Source organism: Quercus suber, unplaced genomic scaffold, assembly GCF_002906115.3.
Source record: "Quercus suber isolate HL8 unplaced genomic scaffold, Cork oak 2.0 scaffold_303, whole genome shotgun sequence".
NCBI lineage: Eukaryota > Viridiplantae > Streptophyta > Magnoliopsida > Fagales > Fagaceae > Quercus > Quercus suber.
The window spans coordinates 169,539-180,555 of record NW_027069759.1 but is presented as its reverse complement, the minus strand read 5'-3'; the positions used below and the strand labels follow the sequence as shown (position 1 = coordinate 180,555).

At 35.3% G+C, this 11,017-nt stretch overlaps 1 protein-coding gene across 1 annotated transcript; it reads left to right on the top strand.

Annotated features, from left to right (window-relative positions):
• Positions 1-704: 704 nt before the first annotated feature.
• LOC112023926 (bZIP transcription factor 16) lies at positions 705-9,933 on the top strand. Its single transcript, XM_065782465.1, has 13 exons — positions 705-1,000; positions 1,390-1,506; positions 1,632-1,688; positions 1,780-1,854; positions 2,420-2,506; positions 2,606-2,665; positions 2,803-2,972; positions 3,624-3,678; positions 6,147-6,183; positions 6,308-6,597; positions 8,922-8,999; positions 9,106-9,231; positions 9,491-9,933. The coding sequence occupies exons 2-13, from the start codon at positions 1,432-1,434 to the stop codon at positions 9,605-9,607; spliced, it is 1,227 nt and encodes a 408-aa protein (XP_065638537.1). The 5' UTR covers positions 705-1,000; positions 1,390-1,431; the 3' UTR covers positions 9,608-9,933.
• The last annotated feature ends 1,084 nt before the right edge of the window (positions 9,934-11,017 follow it).

The window sequence follows — 11,017 nt, the reverse complement described above, 5'->3', positions numbered from 1 at the left end:
CTAAAGGGAATTAAGTAATTTACAACATTGGTCAGAAATTATTTTGATTAGAAATTTAGATCTTTTTTTTGTCAAAATATGGGTTGATCGTAGTCAAACTTACTAAGTTTTAAACAAAAATTGGAAAAATTAAATTTAACATGAAAAGATGAAGTTTAGCATTTGGGTAAGAATTTGACTTAGTTTGACAGCCGATCAACTAGGTCAAAGAATGGTCAACAAGGGCATTTTGGTCATTTTGACGTTAAACATGAAAAATTGGATAATTTGCCGTCCAATTGGGATAAATTTTAACATTTTATACATTCCCATAATCCCATGATTAAAACTGTAAATTATGCAATTTTGTAGAAAGAGATAAGATTTTGGTGTGCAAATTGAAGTGGACAAAATATGATATCAACAATAACCGATTGCAATTTACCATATATAATAGTTATGAAAAATGGTGTGATGGATAATTGTAGTGTGAACTTTGAACAGAAACCAGAAAAAACGAAACTAATAATCATCCCCTACCGTACATTATCCACATCATCGTCATCAGAGTCCCGATATCAGAAAAGACTTTTAAAGAGGATCCCCACTTATCAGGGACAAAAACGGAATTTCTCACAGCCAAGAAACAACAGAAAAGGAAAATAAAAAACAAAAAAATAAAAAAAAAAACCAACGGGACCGTGACAGCGTACGGAGAGCCACAGACTTGGCTCCGTGCACCCTCACCCCGCAAAACTCACCAAACGCAAACGCAAACGCAAACCCAAACTCCAAAAACTCTCAAACTCAAACTCAAACTCAAACTCTCAAACCCCAAAACACCAAACAAACCCTAATTTTCTGATCTCTCAAAACTTCAATCTCCCAATCTTGCCCTAACCCTATATTCAAATTGACCTCCCTGTCCCCATCGCCAGCTTTCTTCACCAATTTTTGCTCTTCTCGCTCTGGATCAGATTCCTATTTCTCTTCGACTGTGTCGAGTTTTAACTTAAAAGCGGTAATTCAGTTTTTTTATTTATTGTATATGTATTGTTCAATTTGAATTGTAGCAATTACTTTCGTGTTAAATTTGTTTGCTTGTTTTTTCTTTTGGGGGTTTTTGATTGGTTGCGGAAATAGAGAAATTCGTGTGATGTATGATCTGTTTGGTTGCTGAGAAACCGTATGAATTATTGAGTTTTGAACTTTAGGGCTTTGATCGTTTGGCTCCAAATTTGTGTCTTTTTTTGACATTCCGTTGTGATCAATACAGTTTTTTAGTTTCGTGTACACAAGTGTAACGAGATACAAGGCAAAAAAGATTTTGAGTTATGGGTTCTGTTTGTTTCCTGGGAAAATTCTGGAGGAAAATAGGGCTTAACGATTTAGGTGGTGTTTATGTTGTAGGATGGTTTGAAGGAAATTTTGGGCAAGTGGTGATATTGAAACATGGGTAGCAGTGAGATCGATAAACAGGCAAAAGAGAAGGAGCCGAAGACTCCTCCAGCTACTACAACTGCGCAGGTTTACTTGAGTAATTCCTAAATTTGTTAATGAATTTGTCACTGATAAGTTTGTGGGGGGTAGTCTCATGATCATATGTGCTATGTTTTATAATTTTTACTTAAGATATTTATTTGGTTTCTCAGGAGCAATCTACCACTACTACTGCTGGTGCAGTTAATCCTGACTGGTCGGGATTTCAGGTTCTATAGTGAAAAGCTGTTATTTGGGCAGTTGTGTTTTATGTTGTGTTTGGATTGTTATATGGGTTGATTGTTTTTCCCCCCTTCACAGGCATATTCTCCTATACCTCCACATGGGTTCTTGGCGTCAAGTCCCCAGGCTCCCCCATATATGTGGGGGGTTCAGGTATTTTTATTTTTATTTTGGTATTACAAGAATATTGGGATGATGATGATTGATTGAACCTTGTGCATATTATGAAATTACACAATTTGGGTGGTCAACTGACCTTTCAAACTGGTTTTTAGATTTCTAAGAGTTGAAAGTGTTGGCCGAACAGTAATTAAACATTGCTTGTTCTAACTTCTAAGGGCAGTGTTTATTACAGGTGTGGATTCACACACTGCCCAAAATTCACTGAACTCATGACTTTAAGTCACAATTTCAATAACAGGTTTTTCCAATCTAGAGAGCTGGGATAAATTAGTGTCTGTGTATGTGAGCCTGGGCATGTTCGTGTGCCCTACTGAGCTTATTTTTCATTTAGTTCATTGTTAATTTTGGTGTTAGAACAAGATGAAATTTTAATATTTGCTGCTCTAAAATTTGAAGGCGTTAGGTGTCATTCCTTGTTCACTTATAATGTCTTGCATATATACCTCTTTAACTATCTTGAAAAGATTGCAGAAAGTTTCTTCAAGTTCACCTTCTGGTTGGAAATTAATGAGTTTAATATAATGTTGGATCGCAGCATATTATGCCTCCCTATGGTACCCCTCCACATCCATACGTTGCAATGTATCCACATGGTGGCATATATGCGCACCCATCCATTCCGGTATATCTTGTGAATGCTTTAGTTGAAGTTCTCAGATTGTCACTATATCCTCATGTTCCGCATGTAAATTAACTCTTTTCTATGAAATAATTCAAACAGGGATCTTATCCTTTTAGTCCTTTTGCCATGCCTTCTCCAAACGGAATGGCTGAGGCTTCTGTGAGTTTCCTATACTATTATGTCTTATACCTATCAAAAAAAGAGTTTCCTATACCATTGTGTCTTTAATTTTGCTACTGAAAAGACATGCCTTTGTCTGACTACATAAAGAGAATAATTTTTGAATTTGCTATTAGGGAAATACACCTGGCAACATGGAAGCAGATGGTAAGCCATCTGAGGTGAAGGAAAAATTGCCCATCAAAAGATCAAAAGGAAGTTTGGGCAGTTTGAATATGATAACAGGGAAGAATAATGAGCATGGTAAAACATCAGGTGCATCTGCTAATGGAGTTTATTCTAAAAGGTATGGTGGCCATATATAGCGATTAGATGATTGTAAAATATCTTTTGGCAATTTGTTTATGCTTGGTGTGTGTTAGATGATTATGAATGTTGACTATTGATTACTGCCCATGGTCCTTTTTAAGTTTTTTTGGGTGGTGGGGGGTTAGTGAGCATCAGCTTCAGTGGCACTCCGCCCTTGTAAGAGCAAGGTGGAGGGTAGGTTGTGGGTTCAAGACCTGCTAGATGTGTGTATAACTTACTAATACAGAAAAAAAAAAGTCTTGTTTTCTATTTTTTGAATGCTTTATAATTACTCTTCTGGCTCTTTTTGGATGCGAAGAAAGAGATTTTTTCTTTAAAGCTTCTTTTTTAATTTTTATTACTGATACAGTTCATGAAAATTCATGAATGTTGTCATAGAATTTATAAATACTCTTCACATTTTCAGAAATTATTTTGTATAGAATTCATGATTTTGTGATTTGAGATCCCTATGTTGCTTTGTTGAGTCATGTTGCTTTCAAGAATATTGCCTTTATTGACCTGTCAGCTGTCACTACTACCAATTTCTGTCCTGGTTTGATGTTGTATGTCACTGTGAATGCTTATAACATTGAATTATCATTGTTACTGTTCCATGCTGTTACCAATCTGTATTCGGGACATGCAGTGCTGAGAGTGCAAGTGAAGGTACTAGTGATGGAAGTGATGCAAATTCTCAGAGTGTAAGTTCGATGCCACCAATCATTTATTTTGCTGATTTGCTTTTTATTTTTTTATCAGCTTGGTTTGACTAGGAACCCATGCTCGTTCCATCTTGCCATTTATAGATAGAAGAACTTGCTGTGTCTGAATCTATTGCTCCTGTTTTAATGCACTAGTTAAATTTTTGGTTTTTAACAACTATTGACTCTGTTTGAATACTTTGCCATGGTTGTTGTTCCCTTATCATTTGTAGTGTTGCATGTAATATGTTTATAGGTTGCTTGATAGTAGTTAGCACATTGTTGATTTCTCTGCCTCTCTCTCTCTGTCCCTCTTTCTCTCTCAATACATTTTTTTTGTTGTGTTCCCCTCATTTTAGTTTGGAAGGTCATTGGTGATTCTTGATGATTATGCTTGAATTTGAGCTGTTGTGAGCTTTATTTTGTCCTGTGTTGTATTTACTCTCAGCATGTTATGTGAGCCACAATTATATGGTGGCAACGAGGATCAGGTGGTAAATTCTTAGGCATTTTGAAACAAAAAAATTCTGATTATTAAAGCAACTGCGAGGGTCTGAATGCAATATTGGGCTGCAAAAGCCTTGCTAGAATTGATTTCTGATTTTCCAACCTAGTTGTTGCAACACCTGTATCATTTGAGAACAGTCTTGCCTTATAATTTATCTTTGGCTAGTCATTTGGACCACCAATTCTATTATTGTGTTTCAGACTTGTTTGCTGTCACATTCCAGTGATAACTTATCTCCATGGGTTTTAGAGGGCAAAGCACAAAATAAAGGTGTTGGTGCAAGCCAAAGTATCAAAGTGTGACTTGTAGGCTTATCAATAAAAAAAATGTGTGTGGTGGAATAACTCTGACTAATGTAAAGTTGATATTAAAAAAAAAAAAAAAAACAACTTATAACAATTAATTTATAGAAGGTTTATGTGGAGGATAAATATTAATCTTTCTTAGACAATGTAGAAGTACTTCATAACTACTATAGTTATCCAATGAAACAATTAAGCACAAATTAATCACTGTTTTCACAGCTGAAAGCATAAAAAGGAGCAATAATGACTAGATGAAGTTTTAAATGTATTGTTTCAGATCTTTTCTATGTTTGGGGTCAGTTGTGTTATTTTGAAAAGTGTTATTGAGCTACTTTGTTGTTGGAGGAACCTAACCCCTTTATCCCTGTTGTGTTCTTTGTGGAGGGAGAGGAATCATCTTGCATTCAAAGGTGTGGAAGTCGTGGTTATCCAGCTAAAATTTTCTTTTGAGTGGTCTTGTGTACATGAGAGTATCTTATGTATGTAAGATAAAGTAATTTATGTACTAGGAAGCATGGGTATGGATATGATAGGTGACATGGCAATTTTTAAAAAAGTAGGACATGAGTACGACAAGGATACATATATTAATTATTAAATATATTTTTATTTATATTTTCTATATATTGTTAAGTATTTTTTTTTTATGTATAATGTTAAAACATATATCAATTTAAGAGCAATAGTGGATAATAAAGTGAATACATAACTATTAAATGGTGTTTAGAAATTAGAATACAAGATTGAAAAAAAAGGGCACAAGTTAAAACAGTATTATGGACTTGATAATGAAAAAAAAGGCACAAGTTATACATATATATAACTTGTGTGTGTATGTGTGTCTAATTCCATGTATCACGTTGGACTTGGGGGAAGGGTCCAAGACTTAATTAAGTCTGAGAGTTCCAATGCTTTGTCACGTGCCCAGGCTCACAAAACTAAAAAGGATAGATAAAAGATAAACAAGGCAGAGAAACTAAACAAGAGCAGGAAACGAAAAGTCAAAAATGAAGAACAAAAGGAAGGACCAGAGGTGAAGAAGAAGACTGCTCTGCGTTGTCTGCGATGGGCTGGGGTTGTTCTTCAGGCAACCAGCACAAGGTGGCGACCTACCATACTGGGTTTGTTAGTCATTTTTTTTTTGTTTGCATGAGGCGTGTCCTGACCATGTCCCAAATGTGTCCGAGCCATGTTCGATTATTAAAAAAAAAAGGGAAGGACACACATGCAGCCGTGTCCCGTACGTGTCCGACACAGGCACAGGCAGGCAAATTGCAGTGTCTGTGATTTACAGTATGCATATCCTATGTACATGAGATACTCTTCTGAAATAAAATTCATTACATATTAAAAAAAAAAAAAATTCAGGTCTATAGCAACATATGTATTTTAGGTGTATGTTAAGTTAAATGAAATAAAATCCGAGTCATCCTTTGACCGCCTTGCCTTGAGGTAAGTCTACATTGAACTTCTGAAAATGCATCCTATTAATACTTAACCTGGAGATGGTGTGTTACTTGATCTGAATTAGTGTTTTTGTCTGCCATCACTGCATGGGGTAATCCCTGGAGCAGTTATTATTTGTGTTTTGTTTTCCTGTCTTCCATTCCAGATAAGAGAAAACTCTCACATCTTACTTTCTTTGGTTTTTGTAGGATTCACAACTGAAGTCGGGGCAAGATTCTATGGAAGGTTTAACAATGATCTCTTTTATTAATGAAAAAAGCATACATGATAATGGTCTTATCTTCTAGCTGCAATGATATGCATATTTGAATAATTCCCATGTTTTTTTTTTTTTTTTTTTTTTGCCCAGCTGAAGCATCTCAAAATGGAAATTCTGCGCATGGACCTCAGAATGGGGGACCAAATACACCTCATGCAATGGTGAATCCAGCAATGGCCATGGTGCCGATGTCAGGTGCTGGTGCTGCTCCCTTAGCTGTTGCTGGTCCCACCACAAATTTAAATATCGGAATGGATTATTGGGGTGCTCCAACTTCATCAGCTATTCCTGGAATGCGCGGGAAGGTTCCTTCCACTCCTGTTGCAGGAGGAATTGTTACTGGATCACGGGACAGTGTTCAGTCACAGCTTTGGCTACAGGTTAATCTGAGTCCATGAATTGTTGAATTTCTAATTCTGTTGACCTGCTTAAACCATGGTAGTTCTCTAGTAAGGCTATGTTAAATTATTTTCACAGTCCTCCCCATTTATGAAAACCCATGAAACATGGACATAGTAATAGCATTCTATATTTTTGATTGCTGGCTGTGAAACTTGGTGAAGATGGATACATTTCAGTGCATGCTGAAGTGTGCATCTCCAAGTTGCTTAAGTATGAAAATCAAGTATGTGTATGGGCTCAATATTATGATTGAAGTCATAAGTTTCTATATGGAAAATTGTGCAAATTGCAATGTGAAAATGATATTATGTGTCTAGACGGGAAATTATTCTGATGTGCGGTTATCATAAGATCCTGAAATGGCTGTATTATTTTGATCATGATATGCATTGGTCAGATGGAGTTCTTAATGATGCATAAAATTGGAGGAGTTAGTGTGGATCAAGCATATTTATAAATGGACACAACTCTGATATCTAATTTATTGAAAAGAGCATTTACCTCCTTAGTCTTTTTTTATTTTATTTTTTATGATTTGCCCATTGGATTTGGGGCTATATGTTCTATCAAATCACAGCTCATAGTACATTGCTTTACTTATATTTGGCTTCCATCTTATGCTTTTAGCAATTTAAACACAACCAAAGCAAACTTTATGATACAGCTGTAACCTTTCATTCTCTTTGCCATGCTCGTATCATCTTTAGAATTCCTCTTGTATTCTCTTGTTCTGCTTTCACTGTAGCCTCATTCAAGTGAAAGCCCGTATAATCGTAGTCCAGTACTTTATCTTACTATTGTAACCTTTCATTCTCATTCCATCCCCATATCAGCTTGGTCTAATTCCTTTCTTTCTCCTGTTCTGCATTTACTGTAGTCTCTTTCGAGTGTGTGCATTTGTTATTTATCTGCAATAAATCAGTTTGATGACAGTCTCAACCCAGCCTATTTGAGACAATGTTGCTCTCGTCTCAACTGCTGCTGTTACATTTTGTTATCAGTTATCACTTACCCATCCATAACCTTTTTGCTGAGAATTATTAAAGAATTTGTAGCAAGGCTTCTATGAAACTTGGAATTGTTTGTACTCTTGATTGCAGGTTGTATTAGAATTTTCTTGTGGAAAATTTATTGTCATCTATAAATTTGGATTTTCTATTCCTACGGTGTTTTTTGATTCAAGAAATAATGCTAACTATTGGTACGTGTAGATTTGTGTTGTTTAACTCTCTCTCTCTCTCTCTCTATATATATATATATATGTATATATTATTTAATATAGAATTTAAATACTATTTTATAATAGGAAAAAAAAGAATACTATTTAGACATATTCTAAATATAATATAGAATATTATAAATATAGACAATAAATTAGTATAGATAATATGGAGATATAAGCGGGTAGCAGGAATCAAACCTGCATTGTTAGCTTGGAAGGCTAGGGGTTATAGTCGACGTTGATTCATCATTTTTAACATCTCTAATTCAAAACTGAACGTGAAACTTTGGTTTCATTCAGCTCCTTTATGCAAGATGGACAAAAATTTCACATATGTCAGATGTGAACTAAATTACCCCAAAAAAAAAAAAAAAAAAAATTTCGGCCCATAACATCTATTTCAGATTTTCTGTTTGAATGCATACAAATCAAACTGAGGGTCTGGAGTGTTGATGCTATAGCTGGATGCCAAACTTTTTTTCAACCGGTTTTTAAAATAAAGATGAAATTTTGAAAAAGATAACTTTTTCTGCTTCTATATTTTTATATCTTTTTGATCAAGTGACTTCAGAATTTTCCATGCCAGGGCATTCAGTGCTGGGCAATAATTATTTTGCGGCAAGAGGATCTATTCTCAATTGTAAAGATGTGTGCTTAAGTTCCTCCTGTTCTAAAACTGTCGAGCACTGTTGTCTCACATTTGTTTGATAAAATTCATATTGGATTTAATACAAAAATGAGCTAGAAACCCTCACAGGTGACATAGAATGGGATAAGAGGATTTAAAAAAAAAAAAAAAAAACAGTAAATAAAAATTAATCTTTCAACCAAATTTCATGTCAAGAGTTGCAGTTTTATTAGGTGTTTTAAATTTGATTTGTGTTTTGTTGACATTTGTGATGGTTCAAGACTTACTGCTGCACTTGTATGTATATAATTATTATGTACTGCTTTCCACCTGATTCGAGAGCTTCCAGTTAAGAGTAGATACAATTAAAAGCCTAGCATTTTCTATTCTAAAGCTTCACTGTCATATGTAAATTGTATTTTACATATATACACACTGTTTTGTGGATTTAGGATGAAAGAGAACTTAAGAGACAAAGAAGGAAGCAGTCGAATAGAGAATCTGCTCGTCGATCCAGGTTGCGTAAGCAGGTAAGGAAGTGTCCCTTAGATCTTTTTTTAAAGTCCATTTTAGCTACCTTGCATCACTTGCTTCCATATGAATTCATTGATTTACGCATGCATTCTTTTGAGTCAGGCGGAATGCGATGAGCTAGCTCAGCGTGCCGAAGCCTTAAAAGAAGAAAATTCCACTCTTAGATCAGAAGTGAGCCGGATCAGGAGCGAGTATGACCAGCTACTTGCAGAAAATGCTTCAATCAAGGTGATGGTTGGGTCTTGATTTGACGCTATGGGTGTCTTTGATCTCTTTACCATCCTCGACCCCATGCCACAAAGAAAGAATTGGTCCTTGATTTGATTTGATCTGATGAGTGTCTTGACCAAAAAGGATGAATATATTTAGAGAACATCAAATCTCCCCCTGCCCCCTTTTCTCTCTCTTCAGTTCCACTAAAAGTTTTATGTTTTCTGTTTGCTTAAACTTTCATACTCATCTAGTTATTAAAATATTTTATCTGCAGGAGAGACTGGGGGAAGTTCCTGGGCATGAAGATAAAAGGTCTGGCAGGAATGACCAACATTTGAGTAGTGACACTCAACAGACTAGGCAAACAGAGCTTGTGCAGGGTGGTCACTAGGATGTAGCTACCTTGCTTCATGCTGCTTTCCAGGAGCATAACCTAACCAATTAGCAACAGGAAGTTCTTATTTTGCATAGCGTGTAGTTGAAATTTTATCAAAGCTGACCTTTATAGCGTTAGGATCTGTTTATTTCACATCCTCCCCCTTTTCCAATTTGGCCTATATAACATTTTAAGTACCTGAATGGTGTGTTTAAGTGTGATAGTGGTCGTACCCTTAACTGTTTTAGAGGGTAATATTCACACTTATATCTGTATTAGATTGGTTAATGAAAGTGTAACTCGGATGGAATGATAATCAACTTACATAGATTTTTTTTTTCCTTCAATGTTTTATATTTTTCTTGCCATCTCCTTGTTAATCTTCATGCTAATTGATGATGAAGCAATGCTGAATTTGTTGGACCAAAGGACCGAGTTGTTTCTGGTGCATAAGAATACATCTGACTATCTGAGAACTAAGATTTCATTTAAAGCATTGTGGATGAATATCATAAATTAGCAATATTTTAAAAAAGAGAAATGCTATGGATACAACAAAAAAGCACAACAATTTCACAATATTCTTAGATTAACGCAACTCATACACATGGGCCACCACAATCTCCAATTGGCATGTTGATTTGGGAATGTTGTAAAATTGTTGTGGCTTTTTGTTGTATCTATAGGATTACTCATTATTAACTAGGACTTTATTGAGGGGGGGGAGAACATGAATTGGAATGTTTTGAATGTTTTGATTGTTCAAGAATAACAAGTATACTAAAATTTAAAATTATATTAATACATAAAAAATTTGTTTCATTCCCCTTTAAAAATTGCCAGCTGGAGTTTGTGGTGTACTTTTATAACAAATATCTTTAATTTTTTTTATCATATAATAATAAGTTAAAAAAAAAAAAAAAATTCAAAGGAACAGGTGCGTACGTCCCTAACAGCTGGTTTTAGAGTTTGCGGCTTGTTTGAAGATAAATCAGTCTAATAATGGCTTTAAGACGGTGGCCGAATTCTTGTACCTATTCCGTAGAAACATTGGTCACAGACTCACATGGCAACTTACATCAATTCCTCCATTTGTTAAACTCAATACACAGCTAGCCCAGGAAATTAAAAGCATGAAGGAGTTGGGGGTGTCTCATTTTGAACTAATGGTTTGTTTGTTATATGGTCTCCTCATATCATATTAGAATTAGAGTAAGCTCTCCTTCGTTGTGTGATTGCAAAAAATGTGCCGAGTCGAGATTTTCCAACATGTGGTATCGAGAAGCCAACATGTGTACTGTTCACATTTTGAGAAAAACTGTAGGAAGAAGATCGAACATGAGCCAACATATACATCAGGTTATCCCCCCGTTTTCATTTTGTATCAATCTCTTGTTTGGGATCTCATGGCAACTCCAACATGAC